At 36.0% G+C, this 23126-nt stretch overlaps 1 protein-coding gene and 1 pseudogene across 3 annotated transcripts; one reads left to right on the top strand and one right to left on the bottom strand.

Annotated features, from left to right (window-relative positions):
• The first annotated feature begins 17700 nt into the window (after positions 1–17700).
• LOC143542073 (histone H3-like centromeric protein CENH3) lies at positions 17701–20145 on the top strand. 2 transcript variants are annotated; one of them, XM_077034744.1, is made up of 6 exons: positions 17701–17783; positions 17856–17891; positions 17964–18088; positions 19291–19365; positions 19458–19533; positions 20084–20145. In XM_077034744.1, the coding sequence occupies exons 1-6, from the start codon at positions 17735–17737 to the stop codon at positions 20137–20139; spliced, it is 417 nt and encodes a 138-aa protein (XP_076890859.1). In that variant the 5' UTR covers positions 17701–17734; the 3' UTR covers positions 20140–20145. The 2 variants fall into 2 exon arrangements, with proteins under 2 accessions (XP_076890859.1, XP_076890858.1); XM_077034743.1 differs by lacking the exon at positions 20084–20145 and having other exon boundaries at positions 19458–19625.
• Positions 20146–20711: 566 nt separating this feature from the next.
• On the bottom strand, positions 20712–22706 carry LOC143542074 (bifunctional protein FolD 4, chloroplastic-like; annotated as a pseudogene). Its single transcript, XR_013136846.1, has 4 exons — positions 22294–22706; positions 21994–22220; positions 21100–21267; positions 20712–21024 (listed from the first exon to the last, which is right to left on the bottom strand). The product of XR_013136846.1 is annotated as a bifunctional protein FolD 4, chloroplastic-like (transcript).
• Positions 22707–23126: the final 420 nt, after the last annotated feature.

A 23126-nucleotide genomic window follows, 5' to 3' on the forward strand; every position in this document is an offset into this window, starting at 1 on the left:
TCACGGTATTTTTATTCATCAGACTAAGTATGTGAATGACGTCTTGAGCCGATTCAAGATCTCTGCCGGAAAAATCCCTTCTACTCCTCTTCCAGTGGGTCACAATTTATCACCGGATAAATTGGAGGATACCGTTGATCCAACCCTTTATCGTGCTATGATTGGTTCTCTAATGTATTTAACGGCTTCTCGCCCTGATATTATGTTTGCTGTTTGTCTTTGTGCTAGGTATCAGGCAAGTCCCCGAGTGACTCACCTAGCTGCAGTCAAGAGAATTCTTCAGTATTTGAGGGGAAATCCAGACATCGGGTTGTGGTACCACAAGGATGATACTTTCGTTCTTACTGCCTACTCAGACTCAGATTATGGAGGATGCAAGATCAAATTCAAATCAACGACTGCAGGATGTCAATTTTTAGGAAACCGGCTTGTTTCCTGGCAGTGTAAGAAGCAGACAACGGTCTCCACTTCAACCGCCGAAGCTGAGTATGTTGCAGCCTCGAGTTGCTGTTCCCAGGTTTTGTGGATACAACAACATCTTCGCGACTACGGTTTGAAGTTTCTTACTACTCCCATCTTGATTGATAATTCTGCTGCTATTAGTATCACCAAGAATCCCGTACAACATTCTAAAACGAAACATATCGAAATTCGATATCATTTTATACGGTATTGCTATGAAAAGAAATTAATCGATCTTGAGAAAGTACATACTGATTTTCAGAAAGCCGATCTGTTTACTAAAGCTTTTGACAAAACGCGTTTTAAATTTTTGCTTGATTTAAACGGATTGAAGACCCTCGCTGATATCCTTAAACAAGGATGACTATCTTTATTTTCTGTCATATCTTTCTTTTAAAATTTATTTTGGTTTTAGGGGGTGAAAATCTAGAAAAATACAAAAGGAGTGTGTTTTCGTTTGTATAGATAAAATCCAAAAACATTAAAATTTTCAAAATTCAAAAATATTGTGATTTCTGTTCTTTAATGTTTTTCCTTTAAATATTTAGAAAAACCAAAAACAGTTAAAAATTTTGAAAAACCAAAAAGAATGTGATTTATGTTTTGTACAGAAAAATCCGAAAATCCAAAAAGATTGTGAAGTTTATTTTGTTTATAAGAAAATTGAAAAAGACAAAAATATTGTGTTTTTTAAAGTTTGTACAGAGAAAAACCAAAAAGATTTTTAAATTATTTTCTCGCTGAAAATTATGTCGGTTGTTTAAGTTTGTGAAGCATGCTTGCATGTCTTGGTCCTATGATTCACTTGTGAATTGATGGTTTGTCATTTATTTATTAACTTAAATTAACTGGGCGATTAAATTTATCTTCTTTATTTTATGCTCCTCAAAATTTTTGAGTTTTTGAAGCAAAAAGAGAACATGATAGTACATTGACTATCTTGACCTCAAATTCAGCAAAAAGTAAGCTTAAAAGACTGTGTGCTTAATTGCATTGGTGCATTGGTAGGTCTTAAAACAACCCAGTAGAGTAAAGTATGTGATACAAAAATAAAGAAACGCCAAATTGAAAGGGGTGTTAGTCTCTAGCAAAAGTCTCTGTGAGGATGGCAGAAATGTAATAACCAGTCATACTCAAGCCTTATATTTGTTGATCACCCAAAAACAAAATAAAGCAAATAACAAGCGTTAAGATTCTGGACACTGTGAGTCTTTATGTGGCTTAACCATCTGGGTATTCATAAGCATGAATATTTCACTCGCCTTCTAGAGCAAACCCAAAGTTATTAAACTTGATCACCGCTGTACTTCGTACAATTTAAATTACTGACTTGATCAAAATTCGCTGTTAGTCTTACAATTGTTCCTCTCTTGCGTGCGTCTTAATACCATTAAGAAACGGACCCCAGGGGATACAATGTATGTAAGCCGACAGATGGACTCGTGCATACTCACTCACAGTAAAGGAAACTTGATGCATTGCTCAAAATTTCTACAATTGGTATCAAAATTTTGATCAACAATATAATGGTTTAAGTCAAGTTGGGGTGATTTGGCAAAAATCAAATTAAGCTTGAACCGAGATTAGAGGCTGATAGTTTCTGATATTCTGTGCTTTAAGTGAACAATTTTAATCATATCACAAAAATACTTGAATGTGTGTTATTAGATTTATGTGGACAACAATACCAATGACCGACTTATCGCCAGTCATAATATCGCTGAAATATAAAACTGTGATGGAAGGGCAATTTGGTCAATATGATTCTCTACTCAAACTCAACAAAAATACAAAAATATGTACTGCTTTTGATAAAATCATTGAAAAAACACAAAATGATGGTCTATTTAAAGGATTGGATATTCTACTGTAAATACATTCTTTAATTCTTTAAATTTTTACAAAATACCAAAAATATTTTCGTCTTCTTTATACAAAATACTTAAATAATTTTTTAAGTTATGTTTCGGAAATCTGAAACATTTTTTTAACGTATTTGGTTGTCGGGTTAAAAGGGTTTCTCGATAACCTAATTTATTAATTTATTTAATTCTTTAATTATTTCATTTATTTAATTCATTTATTTATTTAATTTAAAAATTAAATAAAAGAGTTTATTTCATTAAAATCCAATTCGTTATTTATGGATAACGAACTAGGTGATTTATAGCGAACTAGCTTCAGGTTCGCTAACCTAATTCGCTTCCGCACTCTGTAACGAATCATCCCTTCGCTATACATATTTAACGAATCATGACACGAATCATGTCTTGATTCGCTACCTTTAATTTAACGAATCACGTAGCGATTCGCCAACATAAGGTAACGAATGAGTTAGCGAATGGGCTAATTCGTTAACTTTAAATTACACGAATCGTCTGATTCGTACAAGTTGTACCTAGGGTTACGTGCACTGATATATAAGACAAGAAAACGAATAGTACTCCACTGTTCGCCTTCTTTCTTCATCTTTAAGAAACCTATTCAAATTCTCTCTGACATTTCGACCTTTTCGTTTGGATACTTCAAAGATCTATTTGAGTTTCTAAGGTATAACTGTTCTTGGCGATATCATTTTCGTCAAAAATGGCCATGTGTTGACTGCTGAATTATGAAATTTTAGGGGTTTAAGGGTTTTGAACTTTTGAAACTCATTTGTGTATAATTTATGTTCATAATTGTATGATTTTGATGTCATTATGATCGGAATCACTTTCCGATACCCTTGGTGGACTTAAATCTTAATTTGATTGTTGTTTGCCGGGTTAATTATTGTTTCGTGTTATTGGTGTTTACTGTTGGTTCGTTTAATCCTTAGTACATCTAGGTATTGAGTCTCAATCTCATCCACCTAAGCTTACTAGTGTGATTCCAAGCTCAACGAGCTGATTATCCTGATGTTTCAACGATAGTTATGGTCCAATTGTATCTGGGTTTACCATGTTGACTATTGTTGTTCATTCTAATTTTGACTTTGACTTTGTGTAGTCAAAGAATAAGTCTTATTTATGACCATTCGTTAGTCTTAGCGAATTGGAACTGTTTCTGTCCAATTCGTTAAGATTTTACACGAACTAGCTAAGCGAATAAGATGTTACACGAATCAGAGTTTGATTCGCTTAAAATATAACGAACTAGAGTTTAGTTCGTTAAAATTAATTAGTGATTCGCTAGGTTTAGTTTGTTAAGATATTTACTTGATAGCGGATCGCCTGATTTGTTATCTTAGTATAACGAATCAGTGTGATTCTTAACGAATGACATTAAAAAAATAAAAATAAATAAATAAAAAATTAAAACTAGATATCTAATACGCGTAACTAGATTAATTACACATATCTTTTAATTATATACTGTGATATCTATTCTCATATTCGGTTTTATTTATACAGTAAAACATGGCTGATCAAGAACAACAAAATCAACCGCCACAGGGACAACCTCCACAAGGACAACCACAACAACACGATCAACAAGCTGAAATGATTTTATTACCGTTTGATAAGAAGCACAACATCTGTGCTTATGTTGATCAAGACGTGACTGATTTGAGAACGTTCGGAGCTATGTTGACTTTCTTACGCCGTTCAAAGATACACTATGCAATCACTGCTAAACCTAAAGTGTATCTTAGTATAATCAGACAGTTTTGGAACACAGCGGAATATGTTGATGAAAATAATTGGGTTCAAGCTACAATTAATCAGATTCCTATTACGATTGATGTTGAGGTCATTCGTCGGGTACTTCAATTTGACGATAGTGATGATTACCCGAGTGAATTCGACAGGACATTGGTTAGGGGTTTATTCACACGATTAAATTATGGGGATGATATTCGTAGGTCTATGTTGAACAAGAATGGGTTGTGTCCACCATACAAGTATCTGCTACATGTTTTACTACATTGTATAATTGGACGTCGCGGTGGTTTTGATGAATGTAGACTAAGTTTACAATCGGCGTTTGTTGCACTAATCCTGAACAAGCCATTCAACTACTCAGAACTTATCTTTGATCATCTGAAAGAGCAAGTTCAGCAAACTCTACCGTCGAAGAAGTTCTTGATGTATCCTCGCTTTTTACAGCTAATCATTCAGGATTTGATTCCTAATTTAGTGATTGATCGATCGTTGGTGAACGATGTTCTTGATATGGAACATATGAAAGCTGAAACAGTGCATCATATGTTAATCTATCGAAAAGACAAGCCACAGGATAAACGGATGATTGGTCATATAATCTATGTATGTCCTCCTAATGAGCGCTGGATCTATAATGATTCGGATTCCGAGCGTGAAGGGGGAGAAGGTGGGAACAATGATGGTGGAGATGATGATGGTAACAATGATGATAATGATGGTGATGGTGGAGCTGGTGAACGCGCTCTTAAAGAACAACAAGATGCAGTCGATGCTGCTCTAGCTGCCACCATGAAAGCTCAGCTAGACAGAAAACGAAAGGGGAAAGCTGTAGCTACTGGTGAACCACCAAAGAAGCCCCGTGTGTCTGCTGGGGCTGGAGTAATTATTGGAACACCACCACCACGTCAATCAACTACTCAAAGCTCGGCGGTGCCGCTAACTAATAGCACTCCGATGCTCACCTTGACAACGACGATGGTATCACATGAGAGGCTCGGTTTTATTCCTCAAATGGCGTTGACCGAGATACCGAGGCCTCCTGCTGTGTTGTCTACAGTATCTTCCACCACATCAATGAGACCTTCTCCTCTACCAACAACTACTCTTCCTCCACCTCCGCCTAGTGATGTCTCATTCATGAGAATAACTCGGCCTCAAGGACCTGTTCAACCTGTTCATCCATCCGTATACAACTTGCCACCAGGTCGTCAAACTGAAATGCTGCTAAATCTACTACATTTATATGAAAATCAAATGGCAGCTGATCGCCAAACTCAAGAACGACTCATGGAGAATCAACGAAAAATGATGACTTATATTTCTTTCTGTCAGAAGGAGACTAAGTCGTTGCGTACGATTGTTGAGTCTCAGGGGGTGAAATTAAAGGAACAAGATGAGTTGATTTTACAATTAACTTGTAAAGAAGATGCCCTCAAGAAACTCAAAAATGACGATGATGATCCTGACGAATCTGATGCAGGAGGTGAGCCTAAACAATCGCATGGTTCATCCTCTGGTGCTGGTGTTAGTGGCACTGATGATTCGAGCAAGCAGATAATTACCTATCAAGATCCAACAGCTGCCAAGCCAATAGAAATGATTGAGGCTAACACGGTGATATTTATTGATGGATTGGGGGTGGTTAGAAGTGTGGTGAACAGAGATGAGATAGAGGTCGGTGAGTTTATTGTTAGATCTTTGACACGGGAGCAGATTTCGATTCTGCTTGGGCTGAATGACGATCAGTTGACTGCTTTAGAGACTGAGCCCGATGTCGAAGTGATCAATGAGGATGAAATGGAAGTTGATCCGTTATTTATGGATACAGATTTTATTTATGAGAACGAGGAGATTGAGATGGAGGATGTGACAGCTGAAGAGTACCCGGACTTGTATCAACACGCAAACGTTGATCTAGGTGCTCCGGTATTTCATGAAGACGTAATTAAAGAGACTAAGGATGAACTAGAAAAGGTTGTGCAGTGAACAGTTCCTTCACTCAAAGAAGTGACTGATGATGACATTGAAAGATGGTTCAAACGTCAGAAAGTGGGTAAGATTATAAGTGCTTATCGGTATGTAGATCAAGAAAGAAAAGATACTGTTGCTGCTTGGATTGAGGCTAATCAGGTGACTACCTTCAAGACTATTTCTAAGGTACATGGTGATATTGTCTCCTGGCTCTATGATTCAGACCTTAAAGTATGTACAGTCAAGTGGGAAAAGGGTGTCCAGTATTACGAGAGGATAATGGATGTTTTAACTCTACCGCGTTGGGATGTACGTACCCTCGCGAGACGTCCATTTATCAATCGTGGGAATCACCGAACGGCTGAGTGGTTTCATCAACACTTACTGTTCGAGGTCAATCATGGCTTCAAATTCTTCAAGCCCCAGGTCCCAAGACGTAAGCGCATTGATGAGATTGATCCAAGGACCGGCTGGAAGAAACTTGTCTTGAAAGTGAAGCCACCAAAGACAATGAAAAAGGTTCCTGTGAAGACATTGCCTCAAGATATTTATCTGTCTTTCAACCGTTGGTACTATGACAATCGTACTGGCGAGGCCATTATTGTTCGTGGTCGAGGACTGCAGACCGAGCTCATCAAGATAATCGACCCGATGTGGTTGGTTAATTTATCAGAGACAGATAACGACGTGCTATACAGGAAGCAGATTTTGTTTGAACGCCAAGAAGATTACGACCTGGCTATGCAATTCCAACGAGTCGTTCGTGTGTGTCACGAACATGGAATTCATAGTTGCAGAGACTGGCAGTCCAAGCGCTTCAAATAAGTTAGAGACAAAGAGCTCAAGACGAGGGGGTGTCTGTTAGTGGACGGTTTTACGTCTAGAGTCTTTGTATTTATCGTTAATGTTTATTTGATAATTAATGTAATATTTAATGTTTATATTTATCTAGTTCGTTAAGATTATGTCTAGTTCGCTAGGAATGTTAGCGAACTAAGACTAGTTCGTTAAGGTTAAGTCTAGTTCGCTAGGGATGTTAGCGAACTAAGACATTATAATGTATTCCCTCCTGATTCGTTAGGGGATGTTAACGAATCAGGGGGTGGTTCGTTAAGTTAAGTTATGTGACGAAGGGGAAGCTGGTTCGCTAGGGGATGTTAGCGAACCAGGTCGCCTTCTATATATAGTGAACAACTGTTCACTTGTAATAAAAAGAGTTTTAGAGAGATATAACATTATTCAGAAAAGTTTTAAAGTATTTTACTCTCTCTCTCAAGCTTCACATTAACGTTATTACACATACATAACATTAAATCAAGGTTAATTATGAGCTAGATCTATAAACGTATTGATAGTATAGATTCGGATCTAAAATCTGTTGATTGTTATTGATACGGGATCCAACATAAATTCATAAAATCATAAAAGTCACATAACTTGTTCATACAATAACCGAATTCAAATCATAGCAAATAATATATTGTTCATTTTGCTAATATCCTAATAGTCTTGATGACGTTTTCTTCAAGTTCTCGAGTCAACCTAAATTCAAACATGTAACATTGCATAAAATATAATTTGTCAACACAAAGGTTGGTGAGCAATTTCATAGTTTTGAACAAAAGGTATATAATAGGAAATTCCACAACTTGTATACAAAACAATAAATAATAACAACAATTTAGATAATGAAATCGTTAGTAAGAATACATTAACGGCACCTTGCTATAAGAGGATTCCAAATAGTCTAGGATTTATATGAAATCGTTAATAAGAATACATTAACGACACATTTCTATAAGGGTAAGCCAAATATACTTGAATTTATGAATCACTCAACCAAAAGCGGTAAACAAATTAAAATTTAATCATGTAAACACATAACACCAAATCGAGCATTTATTTAAGGAAAGTATACAATAAAGTTTGTGGTTTAAGACTCAAGTTTAAAAAAATTAGGTGAATAAGTATGCAATATCACCCCCAAAACGAAAGATGGAAAACGGGGGATGAAAGTACTCACGTTCAAGTAACAAACTTGATCGGTAAAATGACGAGTAACCGGAAGGATGAGGTTTAATGAGCAAAGCCTAGATGAAAGGAAGTCTTATATTAGAAAGGTTGTCTAGGAAGTCTTTAAATAAAATAAATGATAAGAAATGCAAACAATTAAAGTATAAGGTTTAAAATGTAAATATTTAGGAAATTATGATAATAGTATTTTAAAAATATAAGTTTGCTCAAAACCGGGTTAAAGTATCTAGCACTTAATATTTACTCAACCTATGTTAAGTAATAAGGGGGTGTTTGGGATTCCTTATTTCCACCAACTTATAACTTATAAACTTTTGGAAAAGTTAATAATGTGTAAAAGGTGTTTGGAAAACCATAAGGACTTATGGTTTTTAACTTATGGCCAAGGCAAAATAAGAGGGTTTTGAAAAGTTATGATTCTCTAACTTATTAACTTAAAGGGTATAATATTCCCAAACATTCCTTAAAAAACAACTTATTAACATAAGTTAATCCAAACACTTCTATACAAACTCCTTTTCAAAAAGTCATAAGTTTATAATTCCTTTTCATATAAAGTCCTTTTGGACTTAAATAAGGAATCCCAAACACATCCTAAGGTAGGTAAAAATGCAAGAATGCAAGTCCCTTTATAATAGATACTAAAACGAGTTTTAACGAGTGTTCAGGTTGTTGGTTCGGTTCTTGATAATTGGTCAAACCCAAAGTCAACTTTCCAAAATAATTAATGTTATGAGATAACTCAATAAAATTTAAGAAGACTTAACCAAGTAACGTCCGTTAAGCGGGTGTTCGGTTTTGTCGGTCCAAACTTGTTATAAGATCAAGTTGGATTCAACATTCCAAATACTTTTAAGAAAATAATTAAAATCATTTTATAAAGTATTTTTAAATAAATATACAAGTCTTGATAGCTAGAAACACAATTGTGTGTCTTATGCGAGTGAAATCGGTTTAGTTAGTTTTGGTTCGGTTTTCATCTCGGAATAAGGTCAAGAATGGATACTACATGCCCAAATGTCAAAGAACTTGTATAATAATTTATAACTGATGATACTTAAGTTTTTCAACCAAAAAGTGAACAATAAAGTCTTTAAACGAAAGTTCGGTTTTCGGTTCGGATCTTGTTTCGGGTCAACACCGAGGTTAGATTCTACAAACCCATAACCATGGAACTCATAAAAAATGATTTCAGAAACTTAAATCTAACATAAAGCATGTTTAAACAATTATTTAACAAAACTAGTAAACAAAGTTCGGTTTACGGTTTAGAGCTATTTACGGTTAAACCGAGACTAGTCTCTATAAACCCATAACCATGGAACTTCATAAATATGATATACAAACTAAAATGAGCAAAAGTTAAGCATGGTTAATATGTATAAACAAGTTATATAATTATATATATATATATATATATATCAAGGATTACGTAAGTCCTCCATGTAGCCATGCCTTACGAGGCCCGGCACTCCACCGACTGAGACCGAGGAAGTGACCACCAAAGGTAACAAGGGGTGTATATTATATATATTTTGTATAACAATCTTCAAGTATTAATAAGACTTAATAAGTTAATTAAAAATGAAAGACTTGATCAGTTTGATTTTTGTAAGTCAAACTTCCAAAAACAAAGAAAATAACCTTGTAGAATATTAAATTTTGAGAGAGAAAATGAAGTATGAGCAGAGATTAATGGAGAAGAGGGTCTTGTATATATAGGATAAGATTGAAAGGGTTATGCATTATTGTGTAAAAATTGGATTTGGATAATAGGGTGTAAAGGACAAACAACAAACAAACTAGCTGCTGACCTGCAGGCCATCGCGACGCCATAGGGCCTCACCCATCGCGTATCGCGATGGGGTGGGAGGCCAGAGCTTTCAAACTTTTCAAAAATGCCAGCTTTGGCCCCTTGAGTTGTTTTAAAGCATTTTAATGGCATTTTAAGGACCGAAAAGGATGTTTTTGAGACCCGACAAGTATAAAACAATATTGTAACATAAAGTCCATCATTTTGATTATATCGAAGAGTTCGGTTTTACAAAACGGGTCGGTTTACATGATAAACGAATACAAATAGGACCCGAAATTGACGAATGTCACAATCATTCCCTTGCATCGGAGGATCATCGGGTAGGTTGATTGGACATTGTTCAGTGCCGGGTAAGTATATCGGTTTGGTTCGATCGATCGTGTGGTCTTGATGGAAGAAGGCTTCGTAATAATCCTCGCTCATATTGTCTTTTGGTAGAGGTTCGGGAATTCTGGCTCTTCTTGCGTCTCTCATGAATCCATCAATCATCTTCTTGAATGACATCAATGGGTGGTTTAGATTGAGGAGGGATAGAAAAGGTTACCAACCTATCTTATCCCTAATAAATAAAACAACTAATAAATTTTTTCTCTTCACTTGGATCGAAGTTTAGGTATTATTATTTAATATCTAATTCGCTAAGATTGATAACTCTGATATCAACACTTGTCACACCCCAGACCACGGCCTAGGTGTACGACACATATGTTGGTACCATATTTGTAAATAAATCAGAGTTATGTGTTTAAAGCGGAAGTTATATATATGTGGATTATAATATTATTTACAAGTCAAAAGACGAGATTATAAAATACCCGTTTAAAGTATTACTTGTTTACAAAATATTCTTGTTCTTACAAACCACCATGTATATTTTAAAGTTTAACAAAATAATCTGAGCCATCGGATATTAAGCACTTCGAGCATTCCAAGATCACAATCTTGATTACCTGCAAAATGTTTAGAAAATACGTCAGCAACACATGTTGGTAATATGCTGATGCTAAAAATATTTTCTTTTACTTGATTAACCCTCGAGACATAACTTTGGTCTGGCCCATCGTGGCTTAGGAATAATCAAGTTTTAAAACAAAGCAAAATTATAAACTCAAGTCACACACAAGACACCCCAGCAAACATCGCAGCGTTCGACATTACTTAAGTACCATACGTATACATATGGTCAGTCTCACTCGGACGTAACTAAGGTCCGGCTGTGGCGGAGGTCATGGACAAGTGTGGTGCGGTGTGCCCACCGACTTTTTACCACATATGTAAGGATCCACACAAACGTACACGACAGCCTGAGGGCTAGCGATTACTTTTGTTTATAACGTTTTAGAGATACGTAATCTCATATAATTCTTTTCATTTATTTGACTCGATTAAAAATGTTAAAAGTTTGGGGCGTATTTACCTTTTCTTGAAATGATCAGCTTCAATACACTGACCGAGTCGGGTCTTTCCCTTTCTTTGCTATCTCGAACATATAGTACGAGTATAAATTGTTGTTAGTCGGATCTTTAATTCGGCTTAAGACCTCTAGTCTCTTTTTATAATATTTACCTCGATTGTATTTTCTTTATGAACCCTTAGTTCAAAACATATTTTCTTTACTTTAAACCTTTAGTTTAAAAGTATATTTTCTTTCTTTCTTTGATAAGTTAAAACTCTTTAATTTAACTTATTATTCTTTTCTTTAATACTACGTTTCTTCTTCTTTAAGAACGTATACTTTTCTTTTCTTTGTTATTTAATAATAATAATAATAATAATAATAAACTTAAATAACATTACTTAACAAAGAATCACTCTACATCTATATCTCTTTTATTTTATATTCTTTGTTATGTTTTCTTTTATTATTTATCGAGTTATCGAGTATATCCTCGACTTAGGGTTTTAAGCCTTTAATATTTTATTATTATTTTATTTGGGCATTATGCCTACCTTTGATGGATTATAGAAATCCTAGACGATCAAGCAGCACTTCGACGTCTTTCACTTTTCTTGTGCTTCCCTTGATCAACACCACTTTGCACGCAAAACGAGATACATCAACACTTCACCACACATCGGCACGTTTATCGAGGCGGTCGTCGGGACGTCTTGGAAAGCTTGATATTTGATTATAATGTCGTCGGTAAGTGGCACGTACTTCGAGGAACGTTGGGTTTGGGCACGAAAATTGAGGTTCGTCGTGGCACATTTTACGAGGAATTTCTAGAGAGAGGGAGTGTATTATAGAGAGAGAAGTGAGCTGTGGATTTGGCATGAGATGGAATGAGGGCTCATGCCCGCTATTTATAGGCAAATCAGGGGACCCATCGCGATACGCGATGGCCCCTTGATTGACCTGTCGCGTATCGCGACGTAGGTCTGCCCAACCACAACTAGGGTTGCCACGTGGCACCACGTGGCGGGCGCGGTGCCACATGGTGACACGTGGCGATACGTCATGCCACCGGTTGACACGTGGCAACACGTGTCACACCTGTTAAACCACGTCATCGCGATACGCGATGACGTTGGTGCTTTGGCCGTCGCATATCGCCACATACCCATTTCTTGGGTTTTGTAAACAGGCCCTTCGCGATGCGCGATGGGCTTGTCTTCTGATCCATCACGTATCGCGATGGGTCAGGAAAACATAATTTTACTTTTTAGTCCTTGGACTTTTGGAACTTGTCTCTTTTGGTCTTTTATCTTTTGAACGTGGTACTATTGACCCAAAACTTTCATAATGTTACATGGAGTTTTAGTTAACACGGAGAAGATCATCTTATCTTTCTCTTGTGGTTTTTTATGTCGTGAAGAACTGCTTCTGTCATTAGACCTTCTATGCTCGTGGTACTTCTGGGGGTGCTTCTCAACAACAGACTGGAAACGGGGCTTCTTCTCCTCTGAGGGGTAGCTTCTCCAGTTTATGTGGTAATGTTTCCTTGTTTCTTGGTTGTCCCAGGCTTCTTCCCCTCGAAGGTAAGCCTATGTTCTTTCGTACGCTTCTTTCATGGTTTGGGGAATGTTTTCATGGAACCTTCTTACCAATGTTTTGTCCTTAATGGCGTTCATGTAGCCGGGCAAACGCATATTCTCTGAAGCACCGCTATAATTCAAGCATTCTTTCTTGTATCTATCCTTGGTCTTCATGTTCTTTCTGCCTAATTTGGTGTAGGACAGTTGCGTCTTTGGTGAACCTTCTCTATTGAGTGAAGTTGGTAAAGAAGCTTTGATACAAGTCATCAAAGTAAGCTACGCTTCTTGATGGAAGGGTGTTAAACCAAAGTATGACAGGTCCTACCAAAGTTTGCATGAACATGTGACAACATTCCGCGTTGTTCCATCTTTCCTCGGTAGCTGCTCCCGTGAATATCTGAAGGTGGTCCTCGGGATCTTCCGTTCCATCATAGTTTTTCACATTAGCCGGCATCTTGATTTTTGTTTGGAACACAAAGTTGGCTATCTGTTCCGAGAAGCATGATAAGGTTGACGGCTTGTAAGGTTGGTAAGGTTCCACGTGTGTCAAGTCACCTGTATGATACTTAGAGCTTGGGTTACCACGGTATGGCTCATGGCTGGGAAGCCTTGAGAAGCTTACCAATGTAAGCTTCCTGGCCATGTTTGACCATATTGAGACATCATCAAGGCGGCCATTTGAGGGTACGTCATATCGGGCAGCATGAGACCTGGTTGTAAGTAAGCATGAGGCATGGAGCATGTAGCTTCTACCATAGGTGTTGTTATCATACTTCCTTCCAGGGGTAATGACATTAAAACTTATGCTAGCGAAGTACTTGTTGGAGGAGGTACCATGGTTGGTGAGCTATGGAAAAGCTCCTCCACGATGAATTATCCCGTTCCGTTGGGGGTTATGGGTGAAGCTGTGAGGCTTACCATTCCCCGAGGAGAGCTTATGTTCTCTTACTTCCCTAACTGCGAGCTGCAAGGTCCTTGAGCGTTTAACGGACGGGGCGTGGGAGAAAGTGTGACCTCACGTTCTTCATTATAATCTAGCATTATCCTTATCCCTGAGCTGAAGGAAATTCCATTTAACACCATCCGGTGTCATGTCTATTCTTTCCACCAGAAGAATGAATCACACCTTGGGGAGAATGTTCCACTAGACGAGGGTGGTGTTTGGAACTCAAATGATTGTGGTGACATGACCAAAGGCCTGCTTATTTCCGGTGAACTACGGCCAACGTTTTCCTCCGGCGAGGAGTCGTTTTCCGACCAATCATCGTTCGTAGGAATGCCTTGATTAGGATTACTCTTTTAAGCCATAAAAAGATAATACTTGGGAACAATGGAGCTAAAGCTACTGGAATTGTTGTTCTAAGTAGCGCTAGCCCCACGGTGGGCGCAACTTGTTGCTACAAGTATAGAAAACAATGAGAGTGTGGCGGTTCAAGAGTATGATCCTATCGAAGCTTCTTAGCCTGCTAAGAATCAAAGAAAACACGACCGGTTAGTCTCACCTTAGGAGGGGGCCTCCTACGATCAACCTCTGGTGTGAGAATCAGTGATATGATACAAAGAAATTGTATGAGTATGAAGAGTGAGTTTGGAGAGAATAGATGAATGAGAATGAATGATACATTTGGTGAAGTGTTTATTTATAGGTAGTTTAGAAGCTTCTCCAGGGAAGCTGAAGCTGCTTAAGTAGAAAATGTCAGCTCTCCTTTCAGCTCATACAGACCAAGCAGATGTCATTTCCGTGTAACCTGCGCTCGCCCTTATTTTGTCTTGTAGTTGCTTTTACTTTATGGCAGTGGTCAGCTTTTGGTCGGTTGTGACTTTTTGTAACATTACTGTAGCATGAGATTTTTAGTCAACTTAGGAATCTTGCTGAGTAAGTATCAAGCTTCTCCATCTGGCAGTTTATGCGTGCTGCTTCTTTATTCCTAAGCTTCCTAGCTTGTGAGCTGCTTCTCTATTGTTAAGCTTATGGATGGGTAAGGGTACCCACGTCATCACTAACATAACAGTTATTTCACATTTTCAAATTATCTTTGAAGTTAATATACATTATATGATTTGATACTTTATTATTATTTATTTAAAGTTTGGTCATATGATAATATTATAATCCGTATGTGGTTCCGTTCATCTTTTGGTTTAAACATTTAACTTTGTCTATTTAGGTTTTATGGACTGTAGCTTAGATTTATATGCTTGATTTAGTGTTAGGTTAAAAGTCCCCTAAATTTTTAATCTTGCTTTAGGTCTTAAAAAACATTGTGCCAGCCATACGTCAAGTAATAACATTACTACTTACCTATTAGGTTTGTGGGCACCGAGAGTACTTCTTTGTGGTCGTGTGTGGTTATAGTCTACTCGTTGGAATGCCCATTACCTATAACTTGACATAAAGTTACCTAAAAAGCTGATTTGAAATATCAAGTACTAAGTATACTTCTACCGCGTTCTAAAAAAATAAAAATAAAAGAAATGTAACTTATATATTTTTTTTTCACATTCATCGTTTGTATAAATTTTAATTACAGATATTTTTATTAGAATAGTAAAGCAGTAATATAGTTATGAGATCTGTTTATAATGCAATCAGATGAGAATCATTACATAACACTAAATTAAGCACATGCCTTCTTACTTAGTGGTAGACTAGTTGCTTGTCCTAGGAGAGATTGTCGATTTAAGCCTTGGCACATGCATAGGGGTGTAAAACAATGAAAACCCCGTAAGGTGTAAGGTATTATTGATTAACTATATATATGATTACAATGGGATAAATACAAGGAAACATAATCAAATACAATCTTCTAATTATGGTAACACCATAATACTAAAACTCTAATAATATATTGTATAACATTCTCCAATATTCCACAGCAGTAACAGCGGTAGCAAATCGAACGCTCATACTGGAGCGCAAAGCTTGTGAAGATAGAGACTCGACTGTCACGTAGAGCAGTACCTCGATCGGTTTTAGGACGTAATAAGATCAGTGGCGACTTGACCGTGGCCAGACGATGGCTAGACATAATGATAGGAGCTTTGACTGTAACTACAATAGCTAAAACTGAATTGGTCGAAGCAACGACTTGATGACACAATGGCGATATAATAGTTAATAATAATAACAATAATAAAAACTAAAAAATTTTTATCTTTAACGAGAGAAAAAAACCAAAATACAAAAACTAAATAAAAAGAAAATATAAGAAGTGAAGAACCGTCGAGAAGGTGAAAACAAATATATCGAAAGGAAAAAAAGAGATAATAAAGATCAAATAATTCAAAATCAAAAGTGGTTCTCCATGTTTAAAATGTGATTATGTATTACTCCCGAAACTGAAAAACTGAATTGGGTGGCACTTGAGGAAGTCGTGGCGCGTAGACCATAGTCAACTATATGTTGTGTGTATAAACGTCTCGGGGGTAGGATGAGAACGAGAGGAAGAGAGAAAAATATGGCAGAACCCTAAGACTCTTATACCATATAGAATAATAAAAACCCCGTAAGGTGTAAAATATTATTGATTAACTATATATATGATTACAATGAGATAGATATAAGGAAACATAATCAAATATAATTTTTAATATGATAACACTATAATATTAAAACTCTAATAATATATTCTATAATATTCTCCAATAAAGGAAAGACAGTTTTACTCTATTGTTGCGAGTTCTATCTACAGTAGGTTTCGAGTCAAACCTCAATAATCAAATAACTAGGAAAGTTGAGCCATCATGTAATAGCATTACTATTTAGGGATGAGCTCGGTACCGTACCAGTACCTGTAAATAAAATACAGATCCCAAAAATCACAAATTCTTGGTGCATGTATCGAATTTGCTCATCCCTATTACTACTTACCCATCAGGTTCGCTCGTGAACACTGAGAATACTTGTGTGTGGTCGTGTTTTGTGTGTTGTTATAGTTTACTCATCGGGACACTAGTTTCTCAAAACTTGACTTAAAGTTGCCCAAAAAACAGATTTGTATCAAATTAAAGGGGTGTTTGGGATTCTTTAATTTTACCTCCTTATAACCTATAACATATGATATGTTAAAAAAATATTTGGGTTTTCTTATTATGTGAGTGGAATGTTGATAAGTTACACACTTGTAACTTATGACTTCTCCTTTTAAGTTATAAAAAAGGTCAAAATAAAGAATTCCAAACACCCCTAAAACAATTATTTAATTTTTCTAAATTATAAAATGTTAACATCTCTTTATAAAATCATCATCATTGTACTCAGTATATCCCGTCAATAGCAAAGCTATGGTAGGGTCTGAGGAGGGTAAGATGTAGACAGCCTTATCTCTACCCCATAGGGATAGAGAGGCTGCTTCCGGTGAGACCCCCGGCTCGATAGTAATTTTGCGTCAAGCCTTGGATATAAGGCACATAGCACTCAATCATCGGGACACTGGCTGATCGGTGCATGTACCATTGTCTTTCGGCTTTCAATGCCACCACATGATGCCTGATTAACTTTCCGCCACTTTTAACGTTATTTTCACGAGATTAGTTAAATAACGTCAAAATTAGTGCAATTTCACTTTTGCCCACCCGTAGGTTCACACATATATACATTATATGCGCGCACCGCAAGCAGGGCGTAATCTCTTTATAAAATATTATTTTTATGTTATTCAACACTTAAAATATAACAGTAAACCCCGGATCCAAATTAACCTCGACCCGAAAAAACAATAAATTATCATCAACCTGGTAGAAGAGAATTCGACCGTTGTTATCACCCAAAAGTAACCGCTGTCTTATAGATTCGAAATTGCAGTCGACCGTTAGTTATCAAGATTCAACAATGGCTAGAACCAAACACCCCGCTAAACGCAGCAGCACTCGATCAGACGGTAAACAATTATTAAATATCCCCCTCTCTTTCTCTTCGATTGAAATTTTGATTCAAAACCCCTAATTTGCAGGTCGAGGTTCCACTTCAACAGCGAAGGGTCCATCGAGTGAGTGTCTACGGTTTAATTGTGTTTGTGAAAACTGTGTGTGAATAAATAATGTGTGATATTGGGATTTAGGTTCTGGAAGAGGGGAAAGTAGGAAGCCTCATAGGTTTAAGCCCGGGACTAAGGCCCTTCGTGAGATTAGGCGTTTGCAAAAGGGGACTGAGCTTCTCATCCCCGCTGCTCCCTTTATTCGAACTGTGAGTTTTTTTTCTTTTTTTTTTGTGGGAATGTTTTGTACCTTAATGGTGGTTATTGATCTACAAACCAAACATGTGTAAACGTAGGAAGTTTGTTTATGTTTGTTATTTAATCTAACGAACATGAAAATAAAATTTGTGTTCATTTAATTAAATGAGCGAACTTGAACTCGTGTTTCATTCGTGAACGAAGTCTATGTTCATTTATTTATGTTAGTTTGTGCTTGTTTGTGTTTGCTTAAGTTTGTTTATATATGTCGTTTATGTAAATTTAAGTTCGTGAACTGTTCGTTTAGATTTTAGAAAATAAACATAAACCAACACAAACATGTTCGTCTTTTAAACGAAGAACATGAGTACAAATATTTGTTTATTTAAGTGTTCGTGTTTGTTTAAAGTTAAAATGAACAAATACAAGCATGCCCTTGTTCATGTTTGCTCGGTTCGTTTACAGACCTAATTTTTGAAAACTTTAGTTTACTCATGTTAAAACTATATATGAATTAAATTTGAATATAGTTGTATAAACATCTTGAAAATGAATATAAATCATAAAAATATCAGGATTTTGTGATCCGAATGCAGCACTTAATAATCAAATAAAGTGTCATATTTCCAAATTGTCATTGAACTTTAGATACTAACACAGAAACCTACCTGTTCATATTGTATTAAATAAGTTGTGATGAATACTTATTGTGGAGTGTTTTCTCTAATATTTGATTAACTGTATTGTGGCTTTTTAACTCGGATTGTTATATATACTTCTTATTTCAAATACCATATCTTTTGCAAAATAATAATAATAATAATAATAATAATAAAACATATGATAATTGATAAATAAATGAGTTTTTGGCAAGTCTTTCTCTTTACCTTTGAACTGTCTAATTTAGTAACTTCATGATGTGATCAATTCTATGTTACTCACTTACACATGAATTTGACTACTTGAGATTAGATGAAGACGCATTTAACGCGTATACCACTTAATTACAACCACCAACCTGTCAAAGTATTTGACTCGGTTAGATAAAGGGGTTACACAGGTTTTTTAACTGTGTCCGGTTAGGTTTAATGTCCCTAATAAGAATAAATATATGAGTCGTGTTCGTTTCATCAATTCAACCCACCAACTCGAAACATATCAACTCGCGAACCCGACATGAGTGAACCATTTGCTTTATATTAATATCTTGCAGGTAAGGGAGATAAGCAACTACATGGCTCCCGACGTCACTCGCTGGCAAGCTGAAGCTCTACAAGCCCTTCAAGAGGTAAGCCAATTAATATGCTATGATCTTTTAAATTTCATACTTAGATTGAATTATTTTTAAATTTATAACAAAGTAATCTCAACTTTTTTCAGGCAGCAGAAGACTATCTAATTCAGTTGTTTGAAGATTCAATGCTATGTGCGATTCATGCTAAGCGCGTTACCCTCAGTAAGTTATTACAAAACTCTTATTGTTCATGCTCTTTAAATGTGAGAATCTCGACCCGTTTACTATGAACCAATTTAGGTCATGTTGTATCTCAAACGGGTCAAATAGAAAAGATTACCTAAATCAGGATCATGTTGAGAATCTTCCAAAATGGCAATTTCCGACCGGGCCCAAATATAATCAGGTTTTTGGTTGCCATATTTAACTCGTTTAACAAACAGTTCGTGTTCAGGCTGACCTTTTTAACCTGGTTAGTAAAATGATCAACCTATTTAACCCACTGACCCGTTTATGATCCGTTGAACCCCATTTACAACTTACCATCTCGATTAACACGTTTACAACTTTGTTATCACCCGCCAAGCTGTTTGACACGTTTTAATAAAAAGGTTAAACGGTTTGTATGCGGGTTAGAGTTGGTGTTTTTGACACGAATAAAAATACATGTGTTTGTGTTAAACAATTCAAGCCACCAACCCGACACAATTAAGCACTCCTGGACTAATTATGCATTAATTCAACCTGTCTTTATTATTTGCAATTTTTACAGTGAAAAAGGACTGGGAATTGGCCAGGCGGCTTGGGAAGAAAGGGCAGCCATGGTAGTTAGTTAGAAAGAGCATTGTTGTAGTCTGCAGTGTGTATAAGTAGGCATATGTTTGTGATGAAACATAGCTACATCATTAGCCTATTAAACTTAAGTTGGAATATTGGCTATTATGTAATTGCTCTAAATATAGTTTGCAAAATTTATTCTGGACCGGTAAAAGTTTGTGTTATATTTGCTTAAACTGGAGTAATAATGTATATTCTGGATGGCAAAGTATGTTTTTGGACAACATAATTGGCAGTATATTACACATAACCAATTGTTATGTGTAACATGCAATAATCCAACTAGGGCTGTTAAAAAACCGTGATTGGTTAGAAGCACTTGTAAAAAGCTTGCTCGACCAATCAAACCAAATCGTGTTCGGCTAAACCAAACCAAGATAAACTCGTTTGTTGGCTCGCTCTTTTGACACTAAGTCAAGTCAAATTTTAAACCCGAGCCGAAGCTGGCTCAACTTGGCTTTTACAATCCTGTGAATCTAATAATTGATCGTAGAAATCAATTGTTTAATTTCGTGTAAAGAAAAAAACATGGTTAAATCACAAACAAGCCACATAATATATAGTTGCACACATTTGTACCTATAAATACTAAAATACAAACAAAAGTATTTACATTTTAAGGACAGCATCCTGAGTTTGATTTCTGCAAGAATCAAAACAATGTGACCCCTTAGGATAATTCCTTATCTAGTCTCATAACTATCATGATTTTTCATTCCATTGATACGCGCGCTTAGCAGCTTCAACTGTATTATGAAGAAGCATCGAGATAGTAACGGGTCCCGCACCACCTGGGACAGGAGTAATTAACGATGCTTTATGTATCGCCTCTTCATAACAAACATCTCCAGTCACTCGGGAACCACCTTTGCTGTCCTGAGTTATTATGGTTAAAAGTTGAGAATATTTCAAAATAATCCAAGAAATAAAATTAAAGAAACGAAAATGTACCGTGGCCAAAGCGGACCCCATGTCGATTACCACCACCCCGGGTTTTAACCAATGACCTTGAACCAGATTTGGAACTCCTACATCGGAAACTAGAATATCAGCTTCGCGTGTTATTGCCTCTGGATTCTTTGTGAATGAGTGTACTACACTCACTGTTGCATGATGCCTCTGCATGTACAAACACAAATTAAGAACAAGACTGTCTAATATATCATCATCATCATCGTACTCAATATATCTCACCAATAGCAAACCTATGGTAGGGTCTGAGGAGGATAAGATGCAGACAACCTTACCTCTACCCTTTAGGAATATAAAGGCTGCTTCCGAATATAAATAACTGAATTAACCGAACCTGTTGATAAACCAATAGTTCGGTTATGATTTCTTTAATAACCGATTTTTATGGTTTAATTATGATTATATGTATAAAAATAAACAAACTAACCAAACCAGTTGGCAAACCAATAATTCAGTTATGATTTTTTTTATAACCGCTTTTTATGGTTCAGTATGATTATATGCGTATAAATAACCAAACTTACGTTAAAAGTTAAAACAATCAACGCTTGTACCCTTTATAAATAGTTTAGTTATATTCAGAAACTTTCGTTATATTTTTTATAAATAACATATTAGTTAAATTATTAGGAGTGCTATTTTTTATTTAACCTGACATACAGTGAGATAACTAAATTTATTAATTCACAATAGCTTAAATATACTACTGTCTAAAGCCTCAACATAACCATTTATAACCACAACCAATAGGTTGTGAAAATTCAAAAACCGAATTATTGGTTATAGATTCAGTTTTAGCTCATAACCGAACGGAACCGACCCACTCACCCCTACGTCATCCGAATATTGATAAAACTTTAAATTAACTATTACCTGCAATAGCAACGAAGTGGGCAGTCCCGTAATTATACTATTCCCAATTACCACCGCCTTCTTACCTATAACTTCCACGCCATATCGATTAAGCACCTCGATACACCCACTCGCTGCACACGGAACAAACAGTGGTTCCTTGCAAGAATCCCTATATTCACCGGATGAAACCCGTCCACATCTTTTTCAACATTCACAGCATTAATGATATTCCGCTCACTCAAATGCTGAAAAATAAACCATTTACAGTAAGTCAAACTTCAGAAAAACATTAAATAACTTCAGATTGCCATGTATTACACTTGGTAATGGAAGTTGCACAAGAATGCCATGTATTGATTCCTTGTGATTCAACATTGAAACAGCATCAATAACTTCAGATTCTGTCGATTCTTCGGGAAGCTCTATTACTAATGAGGTGATCCCGACGTCTTCACAAGCTTTTTTCTTTATGCGAATAAACGAATGGTAATCCTTTCGTTTTTCTATTAATATTATGGCTAACCCAGGTGTCTTTCTGATAGAGTTTTTCATGTTATTAACTTCGGTGGCTAATGTAGCTTTAATGTCGTTTGCTATCGACTTCCCGTCGATTTCTGTTGTTTGATGATCATCATCTGTTTTAATACACATTTTGATCTTTAAGCACCTCAAAATAAAATAAAATAATCTAAATACATATTATTTAATATAATAATGTTAAATTGATAAATCACTTTTAGCGCACGAATGGTATGAAGTAAAGAGAAAGACACGTACAGTGACGATTTCGTAATTACTCTGAATAAAATAATTACGAACATGAACACATGTTTCTTTCATTCATTTATTTTCGTGAACTTTCGTATATGTTCGTTTATGTGCCATTTATGTTAGTTTGTGTTCATTATTTAATTAGGTTCATATATGTTCAATTATGTTTGTTTATCTTTGTTAAATTATGTTGGCGAGTATGTTTAGATTTTAAATAACCGAACACGGACTTTAAACAAATGAACATGAACACCAAATATTTGTTGGATTATTATTGTTCGTCGAGTATACCCTTGTTTGTGTTCGTTTGCAAGCCTACACACCTGTGTTTTGTTCATGACGTCGTCATCGAGAATTGAGAATTCTAATTTCTTTCAATT

This window comes from Bidens hawaiensis, unplaced genomic scaffold, assembly GCF_021521415.1.
Source record: "Bidens hawaiensis isolate Kalapana, Puna unplaced genomic scaffold, B.hawaiensis_p1.1 tig00012747_1, whole genome shotgun sequence".
In the NCBI taxonomy this organism is placed as follows: Eukaryota; Viridiplantae; Streptophyta; class Magnoliopsida; order Asterales; family Asteraceae; genus Bidens; species Bidens hawaiensis.

Coding starts and splice junctions, on each gene's coding strand:
- LOC143542073 (XM_077034743.1), top strand. CDS start 17,735: ATGGCTAGAACCAAACACCCCGCTAAACGCAGCAGCACTCGATCAGAC. Junction 17,784..17,855: donor CAGCAGCACTCGATCAGACG/GTAAACAATTAT, acceptor CCTAATTTGCAG/GTCGAGGTTCCACTTCAACA. Junction 17,892..17,963: donor AACAGCGAAGGGTCCATCGA/GTGAGTGTCTAC, acceptor ATTGGGATTTAG/GTTCTGGAAGAGGGGAAAGT.